General features: G+C 35.7%; 1 protein-coding gene across 2 annotated transcripts; it reads right to left on the bottom strand.

The window, feature by feature from the left end:
- Positions 1-100: 100 nt before the first annotated feature.
- Positions 101-25,432, bottom strand: LOC140761004 (DNA-directed RNA polymerase III subunit 1). 2 transcript variants are annotated; one of them, XM_073098160.1, is made up of 28 exons: positions 25,141-25,432; positions 24,910-25,039; positions 22,201-22,350; positions 21,951-22,107; positions 20,667-20,848; positions 20,440-20,552; positions 20,211-20,310; positions 19,045-19,245; positions 18,819-18,967; positions 18,602-18,743; positions 18,373-18,513; positions 16,083-16,271; positions 14,014-14,206; positions 12,081-12,174; positions 11,013-11,247; positions 10,407-10,598; positions 8,523-8,621; positions 7,504-7,707; positions 7,155-7,430; positions 6,199-6,346; positions 5,243-5,394; positions 3,698-3,853; positions 3,498-3,614; positions 3,332-3,399; positions 2,873-3,077; positions 2,555-2,757; positions 779-908; positions 101-672 (listed from the first exon to the last, which is right to left on the bottom strand). In XM_073098160.1, the coding sequence occupies exons 1-27, from the start codon at positions 25,209-25,211 to the stop codon at positions 857-859; spliced, it is 4,119 nt and encodes a 1,372-aa protein (XP_072954261.1). In that variant the 5' UTR covers positions 25,212-25,432; the 3' UTR covers positions 101-672; positions 779-856. The 2 variants fall into 2 exon arrangements, with proteins under 2 accessions (XP_072954261.1, XP_072954262.1); XM_073098161.1 differs by lacking the exon at positions 25,141-25,432 and adding an exon at positions 22,910-24,046 and having other exon boundaries at positions 24,910-25,037.
- Positions 25,433-26,688: the final 1,256 nt, after the last annotated feature.

Raw genomic sequence — 26,688 nt, forward strand, 5'->3', positions numbered from 1 at the left:
AACGTAATAAATATATATATATATATATATATATATATATGGTATGTATTTTACATCTCAAATATGAATCAAATCAGAAACTTGAACAGTCAGACAAGGCTTAAGAGCAATCAAGTTCGTGGATTCTTGTTTTAGCATGGCCATGGTTTCCTCTGAGACCAAAAGAAACCAAAAGTTTATGTTCTCGCCTAGAGAGATAATTACAAAGCAGACTAAATAACAAACCTAAACGAGAAAAGAGAAACAATATTAAGAACATCAAAATCTTAGTATTTACAAGCTACTTCCAAGGAATCATCTCCTTGACTTGGAAAAGGCTGCAAACATCTCTTTCTTCTTTTATCTCAACTAAATTAGCTCATATCTGGCAATGAAATCCAGCGGTGCAGATGCGAGGACCACTAGCATTTCCAACTGCTGCATGAAACTGTACAAAGTCAGAGACTTATGACCACAAAGACTGATGGCAATTGCCAATTCCTGTTGCTGTCAGCTGCTAGCCTTCATTTAACAAACTCCAAAACCTCAGATTTCTACGGGGTTGCAGAAATCACAGTGCAACTAATGTTGTAGGAATACCATGCAACAATGCAGTGCTTCAAGGCATGCCATAAAAGGAACCCAGACCGTGGCGGTAAAGGTCTACAGTTCTGGTGCATTAGGCTTTACTGGCTGCAAAATATAGAGAGGTACAAAGAAGAGTATCATACTAGTGGATAATTCGATGTTTCACCACCCTTTGTGACTGTTAAGTGGGTAAAGGAAAGAATAGTCATACCTTGGCTGTATGTATCAGTTACAATGTATAGCATCCATTCTATGATAGATACAAGATGCAACAGGCTACTTGTATATCTCAACATATAATTGGATCAGGCTGGTATTTAAATTCAGGTAGCTGGTCAAGCCTGCAAGTGAGAAGTTTGGTGATTATCAAACAATTATATATGATTTCAGAAGGTATTACAACATATCAATCCATGTAAGAGGCAACCCACTTCATAAGGGACTTAAGCATGAATTATCTACCTAGCAGTTTATTAGTAGCCATTTCAGATCGGCCAATAATGGAAGGGATATAGCAGTCATTATCTAGATCAATAACTTCTGTCATACTTTAAGATGATATTGATTCTAAGCAACTCAGGTCATCCTCTCAATAGTATCTTATGAAATAGGTACAAAAATTCCTTTTCAACATTCAAGGAACTTCACTTTAAGCAAATTATGACTCTCTATTGGAAAACTATAAACAGGGGACTGGCAGAAAATAAGTATTCAATGCTAGGATAAATCTCCTTGGTGATCTGACAAATACATTTCAGAAGCCCCACTGCAATAGCCACAGATTTTTGAACTTTGAAGGATCAGAGATGTCTCAAAGTACATTCATTCACAAGACTCTGTTGGAGTACTGTTATCCAGGGTGAATAATGAGAAAATAAATGGCTACAAGCAACAACCAATAGGTGTAAAGCAGATGGTAACATAAAGATGGAGAATTTTATTCTACAAAAAAATACTTATAAAGTTGAGATTAAATTCCTAAACAGATTCTAGAGGACCAAACATGGTATCTATGATACCAAATAAAAGGACAGAGACCAACCTCATAGGTGAAAAGCTTATGCAGGCTAACAATGGTCGTGCCATAGGCACGGACCATACCGACCACTGGTCAGCACGGCACGGCAATTGTTGGTCGTGCTATGAAAGGAGAGAAAAAAGTATTGGGATGCTCACATTCGCCTACAACGTGTCAGGTGCCCTAGCCCAAGGGAGGATGAAGAAAGATCGAGACAGATCCGGATCCATAACTTAAGTTTTTAACCGATAAATCTCTCTCTCTCCCCCCCTCCCTCCCTCTCTCTCTCTCTCTCTCTCTCTCTCTCTCTCTCTCTCTCTCTCTCTCTCTCTCTCTCTTGCTAGAGCACCCGAAGCAAGCTCGGACGATGGTGATCGGCAACGAGTAGCTCAACGACAATGTTGATGGCGAGCGACGAAACTATTAAGAGAGGTGTCGTGCAACACCCCTCGTGCCACGTGCCAGTATGGCAAGCGTAGACCGGCACGGCCATCTATGGTGCAAACATCAAGTCGCTAAACATGATAGAACCAGAGCGTAGAAAAGCTAGAAGAGATTAATATTTGAAGGAGCTTATCTAATAAACAAATAAGAACAACCAGATGAAACACAATATTGTAACTAGAAGCAAATAAATTTCTAAAATATCAAGCTGCAGTAATTCATTGATTGCAAATTTAATCCCTTGTGCTTTGGTGAGGAAAGTGGAGCATATTTGTGCAGCCATCACAACTATCATTCTTCTACTAAGCAAGTTGTAAAACAACCAAGGTCTAAATGCCATACATGTTCTGGAGGAGAACACAAATTTAAAGGGCAATCTTTTCAGCACAAGTGCAAGGAATTACACATCTGAAAATACTCTAACAGCAATATTTTGCAAGCACTATGCAGTAGTATAAGTACGAGAACAGGAGGGTATAGAAAGAATAACTAACAATTTCTCACTAGTTTTTTCAATAAATGTACCTTTGTCTAACTTTGAGGATTCCAGTGCCCAGCTGCATTGGTATACCCGTTATAATACATTCACTAACTCCCTCTATCTGATCCTCCCTACCACTGTATGAAGCATTAAAAAGATGTTCTGCAGTTTTTTCAAATGATGCCAGCATCAAAACACTGTCTTTCATCTTTGAAATGCCAAATCTTGTGATTCCAAGAACTTCGCCCTGATTGAAGCAAAAAAGAATGTGAAGCATAGCAGACTTCAAGTAGCAGAAGAATGAATTACCAAGATCCTTGTAGAATGTGACAAGGCATATGGTATATAGAAATAATACTGACCTTATAAGTCATTAAATCTGCCAGAAGCATCATATGCCTTGTATCAATGCTCATGCCGTGATTACGCATTGTATATTGAATTTCATTAATGATACACTGCCTCGCGGCTTCAATCCCAAGTGTCTGCTGGACTTCAATGACATGATTACTTCTTGTTTTACTTCCATCAATTCCAGGAGTCCCCATTACTGCTAGAAGGTTTGTGCTACAATATTTATTGAAGTTTAGTAAGTATGACTATTATTGTAAAGTGTGACTACAACTAGAACATTGTGAAAAAGACAGAAGGCCGACTGACTATTGTAGCCTATTAAGTTATGACAGACAATGAGACCAACAGGCAAGATCCCCTACTTTTTATTATCTAAATTTTGTCAAAAAAATCAGACTTGAACATGATTGCAGGGAACATTAAGGATGAGTAATATATTTAAATTGCGTATAAAATCTAAAACTGACCCTTCAACTAGGAGGTTGTATACTCCATTGGTGTTGTTAATAACTGCACGCTCAACAGTTGGGATACCCTACAGCAACGTGCAAAATTAAAAAATGAAAATAACGGAGACTTCTTAGAGTAATTTCTTAAAATGAAAAAAGGATCAGCAAATCTAATTTTATTCACCTTCACAATAACCTTTGGAATCATGGCCTCTAAGGAGTGCAGTTCAAACTGAAGTTTTCTTTTATCTGTTTCAGGTGGGTATATCCGCAGCTTGTTGTTGCTTAGGATACGAATATGCTGCAAGGATTCACCACCATGAAAGATAAACAACTTTTAGAGAGAGGGATGTAGAGTACTAGGCCCCAGTAATATATCCTCACCTCAGGTTTTAATTTTATCTTCGGATGATTCAATATTGAAAGTTGTACAGTCTCAGAAGAAATTCTCATATGCAAGGCTTCAATTCGGTCCATGTCAAGTTGAACAGTTATATATGGCTGACTTGATTTCAAGACAATTTTTACAGTTTTTGCAACCTGCATAAAACTGGACGACATCAATACATAGCCAAACAGTAGGATATGAAGTATAAAGTTAAGAGTGCAACTTGTGAAAGTGAATGACCAAACTACTAAGTATGCATTTTAAATTATTAAAGTACAGAAAAGCTTCTCACTCATCAAGAAGAGATCCAGAAGGGTTATAGAAGCACTACTATCCTAGACAAAATAAAGAGAATGACATCCATACATTATAATTGATCTAATCATGCTATTATAGCATGAACCTGAACATGAAAAATTATAATTTCTCATAAAGGTCCTTCATCCCAATTCAATTTGAAAGATGAATTAATTTCGATTTGACCATCATTATTGTTAGCATATTATAGCCCTCTTTTGAAAGAAGTACGTCTGATGAGTCTTAGCTTTATAGTTATAGTCTTATAGAACAATTTAATATCCAATAAATATAAAGAAAAAGGCTTGTGTATGCTGCAGTTCATACATGTTAAGGATAAAAAATATCTAAATGTTATAAAACAAGCATACATGGAATAATAGTTATGATTTGAGACATCAGCTAGAAGTATAAAAATTAAACATCATTAAAGAAGGTAACATAAGTTTTTTCATTTATTGTGTCTGCTACAATATAGCAACCTTAAGCTGACAGGTGTCATTCAACTGATAGTAATGATAATAAGTGCTGAAGCATCTCAAAATATACCCAGCTATCATACCAAAAAAAAGCTAATAACCAAATAGGTCAAGGAAAAAGATTATCTAGAACTAATCACAAGTTCACAACAACATTGTAACTTTCACCAAATTCAGTTATAGTATATAAAGGATGGCAAACAAAAATTAGGGTCAAGAAAATTGAAAAAAATACTGGATTATAAGCGAAGAAACACTTAGCAAGGTAGATATAAGATTTAAAATTATCTACATAGAAGCTAACCATTGAAGATGAGAAAAAGAAAGAACTTATTGAGATATGAGAATCAAAGACTAGTGACCTAATAATACTGATAGTACATAAAAGAAAAGGATCAGAGGTTTCCAGGGGTAAAAAAGAAATAAGTAATCTAGGTTTGAAATTTAGTTTCTTGAGGAAAGAAGTAATGAGAACTCAGTTTGAAATTTAGTCATACAAACCATGCAAGAATAAACTCATAAAGTGCAAAGTAGATAATTTAGGTTTCCTAAGATAAAGAACAAAAACGTTTGTATAAGCTAGTAAAATTAAGGTTTGGAAGTATTTAAAAAGATAATAGCGAAGATAAAAGATCAGCAAAGAAAGAGTACATTGATACCTATATATATAAATTGAAACTTGAACGATTACATATTACATCATCGAGGAAGGCAGCACAAATATAGGATGCATTTAGTTTGTTGTCTGATCAGCAAGAGACTTACCTCACCCAGCACTGTTTTCTCAATTGAGCTTTTCACTATACGAGCAGATAATACATCACGATCAGAGAGAAGTGTGGCTGTGATAATTGGTGTGCTTATGTTTTTTGCTGCATTTATTATTTCCTTGATCCGAGGAACCCCCAGAGTGACATCTGATTTGCAGTTAAGAGATCACTTTTGAAAACCAACATCAAATCCATCAGATACTTAACGTGAAATAAATATACTTCTTGGGCAGTAATACCTTATACCAGACTAAGGATAAGTAACGTGTATTAAATATTAATCTCACAAGTATTTGAACAGGATAATGAACCTCAGTGCAGTTCCATATGAATAAAGTATGTAGAACAAAAATAATGACAACTCTAATTTTTGCAGGTTGTATGTTTTGAAATGCAAGTGGTTCAGGGATTATCTTTGAGACAGCTGCTTTAAATCTTGCTGACAATTTTAACATGTGAATATAGATGGTAGGACATCACTACATATGAGTATTAAAGCAGCCGAATTTGGCTTAAAAACAAAATTAAAGCAACAAAAGTTCATCAATATAATTGAGACGGACAAATGTTAATTGTCTAACATGTGTTCAACTTGCATATCCCTTAGTAGAGAAAAATCAGAATTCACACTTTCTCCAGTTTAGACTTTTCTAGGTTGAAAATTGTTCAATGAAGGAGAGTAAGCCATTCAAAGAATTGTGAAAGTAAGGAAATTGATTCCAGCAAGAGCGAAAGTTGTAACTCTGAGATTGAATAAACTTGCAGAAGAGTTCCCATGATAAGAATATTAACCTCATGTCATATGGCTTAAATTCAAATAAATCAAGGAACATTAAAGATTCCTAACAAGAGAATACCATGTGATAGAATACAATCCTGCCAGTTATTATAAGATGAGAAGTAAAAGAAAACTAAGTGTTCCATCCTAAGCTGAAAATAATTATAGGATACTCATGCTAGCAACTCCAGCAAAGTGAAATGTTTTCAGAGTCATCTGTGTCCCTGGTTCTCCTATACTTTGGGCTCCGATTGCTCCAATTGCTGCTCCTGCTTCAACTTTTTTCAAATGATAGCGAGATATACAGGTTTCTAGGAAAACCTACAAGAAGAAGCTTATTATCAGCTAATGCTTAAAGAACTATATAGAAAACATAAATATGGACAGATGGGAAGTAAATTATTATGTGACGCCCTGAAAGTAGACAAAGATATAGAATATGAACTACATTCAAAGAGCAAATAATCTTCAATATATAATTACAAACTGAATAAATCAACAAAAGATGACCCCGCTATTCAGATCATGGTTTGAGATAAGTTTCTTGTGTCCATGTTGACCATGACAGAAAAATCCTCCTATTTTCCAAATGCTTTAAGGGACATCTGACGGAGTGTTGGACAGAATCAAGAAACAAAACTCCCGCATAATTGTTAATTACGCTTATATGGCTAAGTAAGATCCAGATTAATCTAGTTTATTCCCTTATTTCCAGATTAAATGGATCTAATCATCTAATCTGATCTAATATCCATTATAGTATTTATGTTAAATACTTAAATGGCTTGGATAAAGGTTGCAATCCACGAATGCCCTTCATCTTCAATTCCGATGAATGGCTTTTTCTGGCAAATTGAGGGCGCAATAGTGAGCAAAAGTTTGTTTAATGAAAAAAAATTCTTCTCATGCCAACAAATTGATGGCACAGGATGCACCAATTGGCACACAAGAGTCACCTGAAGCTTAAATTCTTGGATTATTTATATCATGGCCAATTCCTTAAAAGATCAGGTCAGCCAACCAAAATCGTCTCATCAGTTCACCAAGCAAATACACTTTCCTCAAATCATTTCTTCAGGAAGGGAAAAGTAACCATGAAATGGCAGTAACAGAAGAAAATTATGCAAACCTGAAGTTGCTTAGACGAAATTCCAGAAATATTAGCAGCAATACTTTCTGTTAAATTAGAGGCTTTCTTCCCAACATTATCTTCATCGAGCTGAAGTGCTCTTCTGGTGTTTCTCAACAAAAGGACATGTTTCTGTAAGAAATCTAATAACAACTTCTTGAAAGCAGCAGAGCAACCACCCTCAGGAGACATATCATACTTCGAGAGCCTGTCATCTACAACTTGTGAAATTTCTAATGGAGATAAAGGATCCTGTCCTCTATGAGGGCATGTAGCCTAGAATAAGACAAATATATTAATTACGTTCTAAAATACATGAAAAACAGCAAAAGAAATTTCCAATACTAACCATAACTTTCATAAATAATTGGTCCAAATTTAAGGGGATGCCATCCTTTCCCTCCATCTTCGCTGGATCCATGCCATCATCTCCATAAAGAAACTGAACTACCCCACCACTAGCATTGCGCACTGTTTGGTCGTAATAAACTGAGAGATCTTCCAAGCCTTTCATCAATCTACGGGACATGTATCCAGTTTCTGCTGTTTTGACCTATATTTCCGAGAACATACACAAATAGGGACATTAATTAACACATAAAAGGGGGTATAACTAAAAAACACAAAAAAATTGTAACTATTGGATATAATATGAACAATTTAAAACTATGGTTTCTTGAGTGGAACATCAAATCACCAGGAGACCTGAATCTGCAAGAATATTTGTTCCTTTGAAAGGCTAACCAAGGAGGGACTGTTTGGATTATACAAATGCTATGGGGTTAAGTCGTAAACATAAAGTCTGTTGTTTCTCATTCTTTATATCGAAAGTTCCCTTTAATTCCTTGTATTGCCTTTTCATCTACTTACAATAGGCCAACCTTCGTTATAATTTTCCAAAAGTTTATGCTTTCCTGATATCTAGTCACCAGCAAGAACAAGCATGGTTCACTTCTGTTCCTCATAACTATTCAATCTGTCACGTTCCATGAACAAGCAAAGCATTTGAGCGACAAATAATTTAGTCAGACCTCTCCTTTTGTTCTCAAAATTGCATATAGTTGCTTATTAATAGGAGAAACACCAAGAAGTAAATTCATTCATTTATTTGTCACACTTTCAAGCTTTATTATAATTAGTGTCAGATTAGCATGTGCTGTGATCTATTAAAGTAGCATTGTTTGTCAAATTAGATGTTTTTATACTAGTCATTGTTTCTAATTCACACTACAGGAGTGAGAGTACCACAATACTTTCCTAAAATTTTCTATTATGGTGAAGGCAGGTTAGCGTATTGCATAAATTATAAAATTGATTAAGTGAAGCTAGAAAATTCAATACAGAACTTTATTCTAAAATTATCCGTACCGCCGTATCAACAAGACCTTCTCGTCCACCCATTGTATGGAAGAAGAATTCAGTAGCCGTCAACCCAGTGTAGAACGAATTAGCAACAAAACCTTTAGCCTAGAATAAGAGTAGAAATAATAATGCTCACTTAGCAAGAAATAAGAGGAAGTAGATCCACTACGTATTATGGCCCTTCATAATGCTCAGTCTAGAGAATGCTTGTACAAAATCAAAAAGAAGAAAAACAAAAACAAATGCATCCATCTTGAAGAAGCATCAAGTATCAAGATGCAATTCCAAAATCAGCAACTAAGATTCCACAAGTATATAGAAGAGAGCCAGAAGTCACTGCAAGATTACAATTACAATTCTTAAATTCAATGCTAGATCAGGAAATACATTAGAAGGGTTAAGGTTCAAATGCTTTTCACATTTATTATATCATTAATCAAATACAATACTCATTTATTTGTTACTCCATACATCAAAACAGTACACCCAATCATTCTCAGGTGCTGTATAATAGAATCATTACTCTCTACATTACTGGCCAAAAATTAACTGATAAACAAATAAAAATGACTCCAAGCATTTTTTTAATAAAGCTCCATTCATCCTTAAAACCACCACATCTAAATGACTTTCTAATTGCAAAATGCAACTTTAGTCATTCCTAGTTGAATCAAAAGATTTTCCAAATTACCCGATCTGAAGGGAAGAGTGTTGCCATTGCGATGTCTAACCATTTGTCTTCAAGGCAATGTTCACTTTATTTGCCAAGTTAAAGATGCAACTTATTTGATCAAAAAAGTATTAAATTGGAAGCTATCAAACAACATATAGGAACATATTCACCCTTACAGAAGCAAATTCAGCAACTATATAAGTTTCATCAACTAAGCATGATAAATTACAAGCCTCTTGAAAGCAAATCAGAGAAATTTACAAGAGTAATAAAAGAGAAACAACGAGATGCATCATAATTGTACAACTTTAAAATAGCTAACATTACACTGCCTATTTCAACTAAAAGAGTAATCAAATCAGTAGAACCCAAAGCATTGAATTACAATAGCCCAAAAAATAACAGAATATGCCATCATTTGCTAAAACTAACAAAGGGCAGGAATAATCCTGCACCCCCAAGCAAATAAGCAACATGGATCTCACTAATCCGCACTCTAAGCCAAACAAAGTAGATAAACTTAATTGGTAACATTATTAGCACATGAGTCCATCTATACCAAAGAATGTTGATTATTTTTGGTATTCCAGTAAATAAGAAATCATAATAAATGATAGAAATCAACATGAACTAGTATATCAGTTCCCCACTTCTGTTCCATGGAAGAATGACACCTCACTTGGTTAGCAATTTAGTATACTTGGGATATAGAAAAGATTTATTTGAATCCCATGCACTTCTTTCCCTATCTGATCATTATGCTTATAGCACCTCCAGTAGTAAAATGAAATCATAATGAAGTAGAACTGAGTGACTGATGGGACCTAGTATATCAATTTTCCACCTGTCCCATGGCAAGAAAAACATGTCACTCGTTTACTATCATGTGAGTATAAAAAGTGGAAACAGTAAAAGATGTATCTGCATCCCATTGCTTTCCCTTCAGTAATTTGCTCATCATGTTTATGGGACTTCAAATCATGTAACAAAGATGAAGATGGAAACTGAATAAAAAACACAAGGAGGCTAGACAAGCATATTCAGAGTGTAAAATAACCAATGGAAAGAAAAAAAAATATCATTGTCAAGTACCATTTAGTGAACAACAAATGTCACTTTTACTCAATTCTTTTCTTTTGCAAAACGTAAATCAGGAAGTTATGAAATGCCAAAAAAAGGAGAGAATAAATTCTATTCATTGATGCCAAAAATCTTACAGCAGGTGTCTTTGAATTTATGGGGAAGTGTGGAAGAGTTCGATTTATAAAGCCATTTGGGGCACGACGTCCTCCAACTGATTGCTGGCCAACACATGCAATCATCTGACTGATATTGATTGGAGAACCTTTTGATCCACACTGTGACATAATTAATGGGCTGTTCCTCCAATGAAGTTCATTCATACATACCTGAGGAGAAAATCAAATGAATTATCATTATATAAAAGCCAATGAAATATCAGAAAGAGACAAATCTATTCACATTTATTCTAAAAGCAAAACCTTAAGCTTATAAACAATGATGACTTTATTCCTTTACATTCTAACATTCCTAAATTATAAAGCAAAGCTTAAATTGACATAACAATCCTTAGCAAAAAAATATGCAGTTGTAAACAATATTAATGCTTCAACATATCGAACCATCCATCTACAATAAATATGTAGAATCTCCTTCCTGATCAAAGACAATGATATAAGAGGAAGAAGAAAATAAAGACAGATTTTGAAGTCATACTATTATCCTACTTTACATGCTAAAGGATAGGAAACAAAAGATCATCATTAGTTTCAGAAACCAAGCAGAAATGAGTATTCCCTTACATTTCCAGCTGTTGCTCTAATTTGATTCAGCACACCAGTTATCTTAAGTTCCAAGGTTTGAGCCGCATTACAACCAGGTTGCAAAGTGAGTTCACCTTTGCTGTACGAGGAAATAAGCTCATGACATTCTCTATAACCTTCATCAATTTTCTTCTTTTTTTGCTGATTTAGTTCTTCTCCAGGTTGAACATCATCAATGCCAATTGAAAATCCATGATTCCCTATCCACCTAGCACTGCAGATACACAGAAACCTTGACAATCTCAAATTGTTGAAAATCATCACTACCGGATAAATAAAGATGCAACATTTTTGCAATGCCCAAACCCATAAGAGTTAATTACATTTAAATCTCCTGACCTATCACTATTTTCTAGATACCTCTCCTGAACCTTTTTTTGTAGCATATGGATTCCCAGAATTATTGAAAATATCTCAAGCATCTCTCTTGTTAGGTTTCCATTACTTTTTTCATCCATAAATTGTCACGTGCAAGTCACAGTGACACATCAATTTGTATTTCTAGAGGGAAAAAAATCACCAAAATACCATTACCTTCTTATGGAGGTATTTTGGTCATTTTTTTTTAAACTTTTTTGTCTATGATGTCAGGGGGTGAATCATTTTCAATACTTCAAGAAGTTTGTCATAAAAAGAAAAAGAAAATCAAGTGAGGTATATGAAAAGGAGTGATAGTTCAAGAGGTCTAACTATCTCAACCCATAAAAGTAGAGAACTCCCGATTTCCTTTAAATACTACAAATGTAACAATGGTAAGAGAGGAGTTCCACTTTTATAGTTGGTGACCCTTATATGGAAGTGCTAGAAAATAAGCAAAGACTAGAAAATGGCAACAGTATTGTGAAACAACCACCATATACTTTTTCATTTGTTAACTCAATTGGTGCAGATGTATCCTAAAAATCAGATAGATATGGCAGTCGTTACAAAATAAGGTGGTAAGAGAAGGCAAGAAACTAGAGGACCTGGGATTCCAGATTATGAGGATAACCATTCCATAGGAAACTTCGTTGATGCAAAGATAAAAGTTAAAATGTATGAAATTACCTCAATTTTGCTAATCGATTCATGCAACTTGCAGCAGCATGTGAATTGTAATCTCTCAGAAGAACAGAGAAAAGACCATCCTTGTTTCCATTTCCTAGAGAAAAGAGTAGAAGGTCAATCAAAAATTTGCAAATCCCAAATTCCCTTGGCTTATTTCCTAAGAAAAGATCATTTACACCATTAGATAGAAAACAAGAAAGTTACTTGACAAAGAATCAGTCAAACATATGAGCTTCAAGCACACATACAAACATCATGACAAATACCCCATTTTGTATTCCTTTCAGGGAAGAACACATATCAGTAATCCAAATTAAGGCACAATTCTGATGCAATATATGACTTAAGAGATCATAGAAGCAACTAAACCTTAGACATTGTGTGTATTGTGAAGCATAAACCAAAAGATCAGGAAGGCACTAGGATCACAAAGGTATGCAATACAGAGACCCAATACAGTAATACATAAACAAGAGAATCTTATACAATCAATAAATGAATTAAATATGACATTGCACACATGAAAAGGACTGATAACAAAAATACAGCCAACATCTACAACACCCAGGTATCAAGACAGATAATCTACAAACATGGAAAAGTGTATTTACAGCATAACAAATTTACTAACTGCGATGTTACAAATGACAATCATGACAACATAATGATGTCTATTTTCAGCAATTGTTAAACAAATGAACCGGAGGCACAAGTGACTAAATTAGCAAGCTTTGAAGTATCGACCAACTACCAAAAATTGGAACTATTTTTTTTCTGGATGTATGTGTACTTAAGATGTATATGAATTGCTGATCATCCGTGCTACCATGCTTTTTTTATGTTGTCAATAATAAGGCTTAGGCTTAACCAAAGAGCCATGGCTGTTACAAAGTAATTCGTCAAACAAACAACAAAATCATTGTCTCATGACAAAGGTGATACATACAACATGTTTGTGATCCTTTGAAATTCTCTTTTTCATAATTTTCCTTTTGGAAAAAATGGATCATTTTTATTAAACAAGTTATTATTTGCAGAGAACAGATAAAAACAAACAAATAATATTCAGAGTGAAACAATGAGCCCCTTTAGCACACACTGCAACAGTTAGTGTACAATAGACATTCCTTTGGTTTGAAACGTTGAATGTCCAGATAATAGGCAACAACTGGATACTTATTCAATCTCCAATTATTTACACCAACAATGGCAGAGTGTCAGTATCCAAATGATCAGAAGTCACTTCATTGTCTAAAAGGAGCACTCAGAACTCAGCTTTTATTGATGCCATAACAGAAGTAAAGAGAAAAATTCAACCTCTTTCTCCTGAAACTGTGAAGTACATTATGCTGGATTGCTTCCGAACACATTAAGCATTTTATGTAAGTAGCTATAATCATCACACTCATTACGGTTCTCAAATTGGTGAAGGAGCATATTCTATCATAGTCAGAAACAACAATTAGTATGAAGTAAAAACTCGAAAATTAGCAATTCTACAAAACTACAGATGGATATTGTTACGAGAACTAGGTTTCACCAAGAGATTCTTGAAGTAAATGCTAGGTAAAAGATCTAGCCTTATCTTCCACTAAATGTCTTCACAACATTGTAAGGCAATATTACTAATCTTGAAGGGAAAATAATACTATGATTTGTAATAGCCCATAACAGATGTAGAATGCAAATGAAGACTGAAACTTACAAAGCTGCATGGAAGATTGCGAAGTATTACATTTCATGAATTGATAATAAAATCCAACATTGCAAAGTCACATGTTAAATTACTCTTTCCCCAATTTGTGTTATAAAATATTAAAATGAGGAATTTGAACAAGATATAGCAATGAATTAATACTTCAGCTTCTTTAATTAGAAATCACAATGGTAACATAGGGTCTGCATTTGAAAACCAAAGCATGGGCCTGCTAACCTAAAGTTGTCTTTCCAAGTTGCCCGCATATAAGCTCACTGTTCCGGAAATACACATAACCATCACAGGGACACATTGTTTCAAGCTTGGTATAAATTTTCTCTTTAAGAGTAAAATTCAAAAACACCCTTGTACTTGCATTAGGGCGCACCAGAACACTAAATAGCTGCTTCCCTGTCCAAAGCTCGATAGGCTACAAAAGCAAAAGGAACAAGATTAATGTATAAGGTTAAATAAAATCTGTAAGAAACTGTGCAATAAAAGGAAAACATTAGAATGATGTAAAATGTAAATATGGAAGAAAAAAATTAAAGAAAAAGAGCAAGAAATACTGAATACATAAAGAAAAACTGTAGAAATGCTCCTAGCATTGCAACAAAAATAAATTTCTAAGCTTCATCTTGAAGACATGAAAAATATCATTTGAACAAATATTATCCCTTAAAGCCTTTTTAACAAAATATTGTTGGTTTTGCTTCAACAAGATCTGCAAATGACAAATAGCACATGTTTCACATATTTGTGAAGATGAATATCCTTTTTTTTGTAAATCCAAATCCAAAACTAACATGTGTGATATAATATAATGTGATATATCAGATACAATTTAGTAAACCCTGATGTGTGCATTCTTAGCAAGCATAGCAACCAGTTGCATGTCCAAGACTCCAAATAGCTCCTTGAGCATATACTTAAGATGAAAGCTCACACTCATCAACAACACATTATGTCCTTTGAGACATTAATATATCTAATTAATTGCTTACACAGCTACTAAATAGGCTAACAGCAGCACTAGAAAGATAGTGTTAGCAAGTTCAAGCAGGAATATTCTCAGATGTAGGATGGGATTGGATTGTACAGAAAAATAATCTTCCAAGATCCGAAGATTTTGTGTCAAATTTCACCTTTCTCTTTCCCTCTTTTTACATCACAATGATCATTGTCAATAACCTTGAACTCTTGAATTCCCTTCTATAACCTTCTTTCCATACCAGCTCAAATATTATGTCTGATATTTTCAATTGTTACAAAATATATTAATTATAACAAGAGGAAATAATGACAGACATGTGCATTGACAATATAAGAAGTTGATGAATAATACATCATCAACACAATGCTGACGATGTTTGGATGGAACACTTACAGACATGTACATTGACAAAGACAGAAACTTCTGAGCGAGATAGATTAAGTTGATGGACTAAATGAGGAAAAGTAATAAAGCCAAAACTTATGGACTTGCTTTAAGAAAGACAAGTTGAGAGGTGTACAGGTGCAAGAATGAGATTCAGTGAGTTCGACACTAAAGGATTTATGTCTGGGAACGTGTATAAGTCATTATGTTCTATTGCTATCAGACTTTGCGAACTTAAATCTAAGTCGGAATGATGAAATCTACATAAACATATATTGCATGTATCTAGATGTCACTCCAAAGTTTAAACTTTTCTTATCTTCCCTTCAAAAAATAGATAGTCGTACAAGACACAAACCCAGATCCCCCCCCCCCCCCCCCACCACCCCCTCCCCCCCCCCCACCCTCCCCCCCCCCCCCCCCCCATTATATTGCAAAAATTTCAGATATGTGCAAATGTTAATTTAAACTTGGAACGTATATTGATATAGATTTCATGAGTATTGACATTCAAAATCAATTTGATAATAGTTTGTCAATTGAGATACTTTACCTTGATAAACATGGTAAATGAGACTCACAAGAAACAGGTAGCCATAGTTTTTTTATTTAGCATGAAACTGGATTTGAATAGGATAGATGAAATCAAAACCTGTTTCTGTATTGCTAAGAAAGCTCAACATCATTAAATGAGCTAGGCAAAATAAGTGAAGCAACCAAAAAATCAATAAATGTCAATGTTCAATATAAATCTACATGTTCTTTCAGGATATGCCTTTCAATAAAAGCAGATCAAGGAACTAATAGGCAACTGCCTCTAGTAAGACAAATTTATGAATTGTGAATCTGTGATACACTGTGATACTTAAGGTCTTAAACAAGTAGGCCCAACTTCCAAATGTACTATAGTCAGCATCATAAGCCTCACCTTAATCAATGCAGGTGTTGGTAAATCAATTGATTCCATAGAATCACCCATGTAAGAACACATTAGAGAAAAGGCAGCCCTATCATAGAAGGTGTCTTTTCTTGTAATCAGAAAGGATGATGTCAAAAAGTCCTGTGTGGATGCAACTAAAATTTCACCGTTCTTTGGGGTACATAAGTTATTTTGTACCTGCAAAACAAATATAATGGGACAGGTGAGTTACGTACACAGGAAGGGAAACATGAAATTGAGCAGAAAGAAGTTGCAATTGGACATATGAAAGAAACTATAAATCAAAAGTACAACCCACAAGTTCGTCACCAAACTAAAGGTTTCTTCCACATGATTTATGATCTTTGGTAAAGATATGAGATGAAATTCTTAAGCAGGAAATAAACAGGCTGCAAGAGAAAAATAAAAATATGCATCTTAAAATTATCATGGATTTTGGGAAATAAGACAGCAGACTTCCCTTTGACAGGCTGGCTCTACCGTCTAGAACAGTGAAGTCGTGAAATAGTGGATCCCTTTCAATCCAATAAAGTTCTGTATAAAACAACAATTCGAAGCATCCATGATGGGATAGAAATTGCTATAACAGTCTAAAAAGGACGTTGATACTGGCACTCTTACAGCACTTTTTACCTTCACCTATCGGAACAGAGGATTGGGAACAAAGAGTGCAAGGCCTGGACCTAAGCCTTTGAGGGCGTGACTCACTTGCATGACTTACTGTGGTATTATCGCCTGCAAATGACCTCAAATACCCATCTTGATAACCCTATCTGTATTTCTGGCACATGCAAGGATCTTCTAACCAAATTTTCAAGAAGCCTAGAAGACACTGTCGATGTAACCTAACCTATATGGACATGATCAGATAGACTTAAACTTGGACAAAAACATGTCAGGAACTCCACTTACCTAGACATCTGCAGCATGAGCCATCATCCAAAGGATAAGAATGATCACCTACACCAAGTTATCATGCAAATAAGACAAGATCATCCTAGATGATAACTATACTTCTTTCCCAACCTGAAAGAGGTGCCTGAACAGTCTAATTGAAGGCCTCATCAGTAGCTATCAGATGATCATGGTTGAAAAGGCCAGCTACCATCAAAACCAAGTTGACATGGAATCTTGTTGCTATTTATGAGAATTTAAATGGGATTTAAAACTCCCATAAGTAAATCCCCAATTGATCAACCTATTAAGGACTGCTGCAAAAGTACTTGTAATTAGGTCTTAGTTAACCAAATATCTCCAACAGATCTAGCAAGAATCACTGTAGATATTAACTAAAATTCATTTTCAACCTGAACAACAGTTCTTGAACAAGCATAAGCCACATTTCAGTTCAGACAAAGGCCTAATCAGTGGCTTATCATGGTCGACAAAGCACAGCTGTAAGGAAACCCTTACTTGCAATATGCGTGCTCCATCTTTTACTGGTGAGATAATTAAAAACAAGAAAAGAAAAGTTTGAAAAGTACATTTCTCATGCTGTTTTATCTGATTGCATTATTTAGATGCACCTATAATTTTGAAATATTTAGGAAAACAAATTTCTCATCGAACCACAGACCATGGTCCTTAAGGAAGACTATAGAGTGAAATAAATATATTTTCAAAATATAAGGTTAGAATAAAACAGTGAAAGGTTTTGATATACGATTGCAAGTTTTCTTGATAGTCATATACTCATATCTGTGCAGATGTCCCTTGTTAAACATCAACTTCTTGTAACTTCACCTGAGGCCTCTCCACGCCAAATATAATAAAGATGCAATCCGTGTTGAACACACACTTCTTTTAAAATTTGAATTTAAGTTCTTAAGAGTTCATACATGTCGAAAATGTGCTTCTTATGCTATTCCTGAGGATTTTGCAACACTGAAGGGAATTTTGATGACTAAGGACTAATTACCATTGCTGAAGGTAGGAACTTTGAAAGTATACAAGAGAAGTAATATAGTTATAACTTCTATGGATTGTCTTAACAATTAATTAGTTTGGACTGTGAGGCCCTTTCGCAAGGGCCCAGATCATTACATTGGGGAGAAAGCTGGAGTGATCCATATATTCTAATTTTAGAACCAGTGGTGTAACGGGTGAAGACAGGAAGTGAAATGTTATAAGTCGCGCAGCAGTTCTCTCTTCCAGGATGTAACCATATGAGCCCCTCTATGAGTATTTTCCCATTTGAAACAATTGAAAAATCTCTCTCCATAACTATTTATAAAAAAAGAGAAGACTGATACAAAACAAAAGCGCTAACAACTAATACCCCCATGAGCATAAGAGCTTCTGTACGAGCTTCTTCTGTTTGAGGAACATGTAAATTCATCTCATCTCCGTCAAAATCAGCATTGTATGGATTGCAAACGGACTCATTAAACCTCAGTGTCCTCCAAGGCATGATCCTTGCCTGCATCCAAAAGAATGGTAAGCACAAAAGCAGAAAAAAGCTAGATGGTGCATCATTTCAACTTTCAAGAATGTAAAGTAGTACATACCCGATGAGACATTATAGACATCCTATGCAAGCTTGGTTGTCTATTGAAGAGGACAACATCTCCATCTTCTAAGTGTCTTTCAACTATATAGCCATATTTCAATTCACTAGCAGCAATCTTCTTATCCACATATTTTAAGTGCCTATAGGTAACTTGGACGACTTAGTTGCATCACAAAAATTAAATTCACCCAAATTCAGCAGAGGTAACAACTTACAACTTAGTTCCATCAGGTAGTATAATAAAATTTGCTCCTGGATGTTTGTTAGGTCCATTCCGAATACACTGCCGTAATTTCTCTATGTTATAATAAGAAACCCTTTCTGGATATGTCAAGACACGGGCCATTAATACCGGAATAGCCACCTGAAACCCAACTAAGTGACCACTTGCTTTCTGAAGGAGAGATCAATAACACAGAAGAACAACCAACAAAGATTTACCTCAGTAATTTTTAAATTTGGATCAGGAGAGATAACAGTCCTTCCAGTATACTCAACACGTTTTCCAGACAAGTTACCACGAAATCGTCCTTGCTTCCCTTTAAGCCGCTGAACAAGCCCGCGATGTATTGAATCAGGAACACAAGGAGCTTCGCTATTTATGTATTCAACAACTTGAATTTGAAGGTGTGCCCAACAATCCTGGAAAAAAGAAATCATTGAGCAGAACAAGACTGATGATCTGGGGCCTACTAAAATTTGGGTATAATAAGTCAGTGAATATGTTAAGAGTCATAAAACATGCCAATTCAGGAAAAAAAATTAATCATGATTCTTGAATTTCTTGCCCCAAACTTAGGTAGTAAGAAACATGTAGTAGCAACTGGAAAGAAACAAAGTATAAAAAAGGAGGTGCTTCAGCACTCAGTAAGCAAAGCTCTTTACAATCATAGCTAACGGTCTAATAAAACACCCAATATAGTGTAAACCACAAGATCTAGATTTACATGTATTTGAGTGTGTAGCCACTGAAAACTTGTGAATTCAATATTGAGGATGAGTAGCTAAGATCTGTTTGTCAGCATTATGGACCAAGATACTTACGTAATTGCCACTGAAAACTCTTAAAATATCATAATTGCTATACATTCCTCAAAATTTCATAATTGGCACTGAAAAAGTTTTCTTTCACAAATGTCAGTTCTGAGATCATTCCGTCAGTTCAATTTAATTGATAAGAAATTTTACTCATTTACATGCATTTGTTAACTTTAACAACTCTCAGTTAGGAATATTCTATGACTATTATGTTAAATCCTAGCCATAATGACAATTCTGAAAGAGAAAAGATTTCAGTGGCAATTATGTAAAACAACCTTGTTTTAAATCCAAAATTATATGGCTGCATGGTATGGTAATAAATTTCAAGTTGCAAATTCCCCAACAGAATGGAATAACTACCTTCCTCAGACAGCAGCTCTGAGATCTTGGATAGAAATTGGGACAGCAATCTTAGATATACAATTAATGAGAAACAGGACTCATACCCCAATTTAAGTCTTCTTATTTTTCAGCCGTGCTTATTATATCCTCATTTCACAAGTAGATTCTTATCTATTAAGCCAATTATGACACAGTCAAGAATCAAATAAAACAGTGAATCTCACCAAAGATTTATGTGGTGGAGCACCAGCTTCAAGATCTTCCCTAAGGATAGAATTTGTATTAATTATATTCTTCAATATGCTAGTAATGCTGTCCTCATTACTGCAAGAAAACAGAACAAGTATATATCATTTTTAGTATGTCATGACTAGCATAATAATGCATCATTGTCAGACTGGAACAAATAATACACATTTTCAACATACAATACAGAAACAAAAATGGACAAACCTTGATCTTCCAAAACCCACAAAGACGGAAGGCCGGATTGTCACAGGTGGTATTGCTATTGCAGTTACAATAAGTTTCTCTGGCCTATCATAAAGATTGAGCAATTCACAGTCCTGTAAAACATCAAATATCAAAAAGCAGATACCCATTGTCCCTTCTCTTCTTCTCAAATGCATGCAAATACTAATAGTCATAAGATTACAAGTCATAGATACAGGAGCATCTACCTCATCAAGCATTCTTCTGAAAAGTGCAAGGACCTTAACAGGGCTTAATAAATGAACAACATGGAAAGATACTTTGTCCTTTTTGTGAGACAATGCAGATCGAAATTCTTCAATACTTCTGTCGGAAGCTTTAGGGAAGTCCTGAGCAATGGCCAGCTGAGATTTGGCCTTCTTAGTCACACCTGTATTTCCAATTATATATACAAATGGCATCAACATCACTGCTGAACAAGTTAAAACTTTTTGAAATGCAAATGATTGATAGTCTAATGCTTTGAATTTCAGTTTAGCGATCTTCTAGCGACTGCCTCACAAAATAAAATTGAATATAATGGAAAGAAAGTTAGTAAGGTCTCCATGGAACTGAAATTTTAGATATTTTGAACAGCTTATTTCATAATCAATGCCATGACAATCTAGTCATATCATGTTTAGGTAATATGCTAAGAATTTACAAAACAACATTCCAAAAGTAATATCATGTGTAGTCACCAGACTTACCACTCACCACATAAAATAAGAATTTTGGATTTGGGAAGAGATAGATTATAAATTATACAGCACATCCAAAGTATGAAAAAGATAACACAGTATTTGCTTGGTCATCTAGGGAAACAAAGTGGAAGATATGGAAGAGGACATGGGAGACTTTGTTATGGACAAAAGAATGATATGGGTCTGTATTTTGTCATCTTATGATCTTTTAAGAAAAGGACATGGAACTACTTTTAGAAGTGAATTAGATCGTAGAAAAATGGACTATTTCCTTACTAAAGGAATGTATAATAAGTATGTAAAGAATGCAACAATACACTGAGAGAGAGCAAGAGTGAAAGGGGGAGAGGGGAAGAGAAAGGCTACACAACATAGAATATTGAATTAGATGTATGCATATCGCCACTTGCAAAAACTACAATTGCATCTAATAATAATTCTTACTAGCTGAAATCTGCAATTAAAAGCTTCCTAGTGAAGATGCTCACATAGTCACATGGGATCACTATTTAGAAGACAAAAGTAGATGCAAGTTTACGGAAAATTAAGGATCACACACATAAGTGGTGCTTTTTCACAACCTAGGCCACATCAAGGGGCTCATGAGGAAAAGAAGATAACATAAAAGAATGTGTAAGACCTGGTTATGATGGCACAAGCAATGGGAGTCTTAGCTATAGGATACCTACAACTGCAGCAAAACAAATTTCAAGATATAAAAATGGTCTCATCATAGCACTTCCAAACCCGAAAAAGTTCATTGTAACAATTCCTTGGATAAAAACTAACCATTTACATACCCACACCATGGGCAGCGAGATATTTTGCATTTATCTCTAATTTTTTTCACGAGAGCATTCTTCTGTAGTATTTCTGTTTTAGGATTTCTCATTTTCCTCAAATATTCTTTCCGATCTTTCTCTACGAGAAGTACTCTGCTGCAGTTCTGAATGGCATATAAAGAATTAACTTAGAGATACAATCAACTTTTGCAAATTAAATATCAAGAAAAAATCCAATTCTGCAAGCTGGTAGGTACCTTGCATATGCACTTCAGAATGTCCAAAATAGAATTGAAGTACCCAACATTGAAAACAGGGAGCACAAGTTTTAGATATCCAAAATGTCCAGGACAATCAGTAAATTTTCCATGGCAGGTAACACACTGTCCAGCTTTGTTTGCAGCTCCCTAAAATTTAAAGGAAAAAAAATAAAAAGGGAAATGAGCGAATGGCAAGCCTGCATACAATGTAAAATGCAACATGGAATTATAGGCAACACAATTCCATAAGTACTGGAAGTACCTTATAAGTTACAAGATCCAAAACATGATTTTGTATACATGGCCTACTAGAGATGGAACTCATTTGTTACAGTAATGAACATTACCAAAAAGAGGAAGACTATTCACTAGAGCCTAGATGGGAGGGCACTTAAACCAAAAACCCAGTAGATCTAAACTACAATGACTCATGAATTTAACTTTTTGACCAAATGGGTAATATGAGTCAGCAAAGCAGTCCTTGAGACAAGAAATTAAAGAAAAAACTAGCACAAATGTGGATACTCACATCCAACTAGATGGCTTAGAAAGAATTTCCAGCCAATTAGGCATGAACTATGCCTTTTAAAGTGAAGTTTTTTTTTTCACTATATCAGCCTATTAGGTTTTCACTAAGAACATAAATACCCAAATGGGTTAATTTTGAAATTTAAATTTTAAAACATATTTAGGCATATTTTGCTACCTCGACAGGTGAGTTGGCATCCAACCACAAAGTCATTCACTCCTCACTGGTGCAGAGGTATAGGTTGTAGTTGAGATGGTCACGAAAGACAATCTCCCAAACTCTGATAACTGCAGGCCTGCTGCCACGAGGTCGCTGTGGTGCTGTTTTTGGAATAGGCTAGCTTGTCGTAGACCTTCAAGACATTGAGGTAGTAAAGGAGGTGGACATTGACAACAATATAAACTCTCTTATAGAATCTTCACGTTCAAATATACAGCTTCAATGTTCTCCTTGCAGCAGTGGAAAGTTTGGGCAATCATCTTTGCTTTCCATTGATGAGAACCATACTTTAAAGGAGAAATCATGCTCACATGCCAACTTTCCAATTGGCAATTTCAACATGGGACTTAAACTCGCAAAATGACTTCATGATGGCACCAAAGAGAGCAGTGCTCAAGAATAACATAGTTAGGAGAGATCCCTTCCAAGCTCCCAAAAAAAAAAAAGAGACATGTGGAAGAAGGGATAGAATCCCAGTGAAGCACTAACTGGCTTTGTGATTTCTGAAGAGGCAATCAATCACTCATTCACTGATTTTTCAGTAGCTGCCAACTTACCTTCCTAGGTTGTTAAAATTTGTGTAGGTAGGTATTGAGTTTCAAAACTATTCTATTTCAATTTTTAATATCTATCTTTTGGAGCAAATCTAATGTGGTGAAAGCAACAATGGTCCTGTCGACCGGCACGGGGCATGCCGGTCGGCACTTATAGTGCCTACGATGTACTGGCACGTGACACGAGGGGTGCTGCACGGCATCCCTCCTAGCGGTGATCCACTCACCGTCGAGCTTTCGTCGCCGCCATCGTTGCCCGTCATGGATCCAGATTCGCAACTTAAGTCTTTATTCACCCGCTCCAACCCGTCCAAGTTCTTCTTCCTCCTTGGACTACGGCTAGGGCATCCTCGCGTGGGATGAGATGCAATGCAATGACGCCTTCATCGACGGATTTCTCCAAGAACAAACAACGGGTGATAATGGCGGCGAGCGACAACGATGAGGTCAAAGAGTGAAATGCTGCTAGTCTCCCTCCTCTTTTTTCTCTCCTTCTCTTGCGCCACATGCCGTGCCGTCTAGTGGTCGGCACGAGCTGTGCCTGTGGCACGGCCATCCATGGGTCAAAGACTCTTAAAGTGTCAAGAGATTGTAAAACTCACACTTCATAATTAACAACACATATTTGCCATCTTGAATCCAAAAGTAGTCAAATCTCAAACTATTAAAGTGTATCCTTGTTCAACTCTCTAATTTAACATGTGAGAACAATTATCCATGTATCTTGCACATGAACATGATGTGCTCATAACTTACAACTTTGAAGCATCCAAAGCTCTTTAAGTTCATATTCAGAAGGTTAATCTAAAAAGCACATAGATATTTACTTGTATGTGTTCATCCGCATATGCTAATAACGGAAACAGATAAAAGATAATGATAGTGCACTAAAACATTCGGCATACCTACAAATTCATACTCTTCGTAGGTTATGATGATATACGAAACTTAGAACTTGTATAAGAGAACAGGATCATTTCTACACAAGAAAAATACCCTTTATTTCATTATTTAGTCTATTCACTCAAAAGCTCTACATAAAAGCACCTGCCTCCTATAGAATAGCAGCATTCTTTGTCAACACAGCCAACCCTATGATGTGATTGAATTAGTTAAGGTACAGATCCAAAGGTTGCAACAGAAAGGTTAATTCACTTATCTAGATAATACATCACATGCCAAAGAACAATACTAGGTCAAGATTTACATCATGTCCATGATAGAATCACCTCCAGAACACTTGTTATTTTCCCTCTCTAAACAATCCAGCATGCAACCCCCAAAGGTTGCAGGAAAAAAATCCGATATGCCAATACCGTTACAAGTAACAATCCATATGATCGAGAATGACAAGAACAAAAGAGAGTAGGGAAAAGAAGAATAAAAATCAAGAAGGAAATGTACCATTCGTTGATCGAGCAAGCCATTCTCCACCGGCTTCAGATCCGCCCCATAAATCCTATTATTCCAGACCTGGACCTCCGCCGATTTCTTTACCTCCTCGCCCGAAAACATACTAAACCTGATGCTCTTTCTGAAGAAACAGACAGAACAAATTTCAAAGAAACAAAAATAAATCCATCAGGATAAACCATCGAGATTAAGGTATGGAGTACAAGAATTCCCAGAACTCACATCTTCTTAGGGCCGACGTCCTCGATGTAAGGCTCCTTCGTGCACCTCAGCTTCTCCTCCGGACGCGCCATTCCGGCGATCAACGCCTGAGAACCGAAGGTTCAACGCGAAGAGGAGGGGGGAAATAGTTAATGGCGTTATTGGGATCAGGGTTTTAGGGTTTTAAGAAATACAGAGATGGCGGTTAAAGGGCATGACTGGCCGTCTCCGCTCTAACAAGAACACAGCTCGAGCCGACCAGTGAGCCGGCTTAAGACCGGCTCCTTGGGGACCGTGAGACCGTGGCGAGTGACGACGGCGGAATGCGCGGGGTTTTGTAGGGCTAAGCACGAGCCGATAAGCCCGTCTCCACTTTCCACAATAAGCACACCCCGGCTTGGGCCAGGTTAAAGCTCGCCCGAAACGGTTGACCCAACTCATAAGTTATAGCTTCTTTTTTTAATTAAAAATAAATAAATACAAGTCTATCAATAATCTACTTTATGCTTTTATCATTATTCACACCCCCTAAAATATACCGATATTTTATCGCTCACATCTCCATTTATTTATAACACCTCGAACACGCCTTAAGTAAAGATTAAACTCATAATAAATATCTATTTAGTAGTAGAATGTCGTGTATAATAATCATAATTATAAAACTATAGACAGACAAAGTTTGCGTGGACATGTGGCACGAGAGGATGGACGGCATGCTCAAAAGGCATTTATGTTGGGTTTTGGTAGATCCCAATGGCAGAGCAATGCAACATATGGGCTCCAGAAAACCAACAAAGACACGCGAGCCTGTTTGTCCAATTAAACACTCTGGGAGACAAACGATCAAGTCTGTGCTTGTTTGCTAATTATTTGTGATGGGTACTGCCTAATTCTTGGCCCATTATCCCACCATTTTAATTTACATAAGAAGACGGGTAGCTAACGTGTTACATCACATCATTCATTCTGCTACCTTAATTTGTCGGTAGGCTGTCAAATATCAAAAATCGAGCTGAGGTAAATATCAGATGATATAAAACTAGGTTCGTTTACATAATTGGCGCTGAATTATTTCTCACTCATTTGGAAGTCATATTGTAGAATTCCCTTCTATTTTTTTAATATAGTGTGTAAACTATTTATCACTAATGTATTTACGGTATTGGATTACATTAGTAGAAAGCTTTAACTATTAACTTAAAGTCAGTTTTAATCATAAATAATAATATTTTAATAATTTCAGCGGTAATTATGATATATTGAAGAGCGTAATGGAAATTATGTAAAATAAATTGCTGTAGAAGGGATTGGAGTAGAGTAACGCGTGATTCCCATAGTCAAATGTTCAAATTTTGGAAGACAAATACCAAATGTTAAACAAAAGCTTTTGGTTATGATTAAGTAAGCGCTGCCTAACTAAGAATGAAATGAAAATAAAGTGTGATTGATGGGGTATTATACTATTATTCCATCCACAGCCAATTAGGGTTAATGGGCGGTTCAGTATCTTTCAAGCCCCAGAGAGAGAGAGAGAGAGAGAGAGAGAGAGAGAGAGAGAGAGAGAGA

This window comes from Typha angustifolia, chromosome 6, assembly GCF_048772165.1.
Source record: "Typha angustifolia cultivar Huaian chromosome 6, ASM4877216v1, whole genome shotgun sequence".
NCBI classification, from domain to species: domain Eukaryota; kingdom Viridiplantae; phylum Streptophyta; class Magnoliopsida; order Poales; family Typhaceae; genus Typha; species Typha angustifolia.

Excerpts from the sequence above, each read along its gene's own strand:
- LOC140761004 (XM_073098160.1), bottom strand. The coding sequence starts at position 25,211 with ATGGCGCGTCCGGAGGAGAAGCTGAGGTGCACGAAGGAGCCTTACATC. Across the intron at positions 10,599-11,012 it reads TTAGAGCAACAGCTGGAAAT|GTATGTATGAATGAACTTCA; the intron begins GTAAGGGAATAC and ends TTTTCTCCTCAG. Across the intron at positions 3,615-3,697 it reads AGATAAAATTAAAACCTGAG|CATATTCGTATCCTAAGCAA; the intron begins GTGAGGATATAT and ends GAATCCTTGCAG.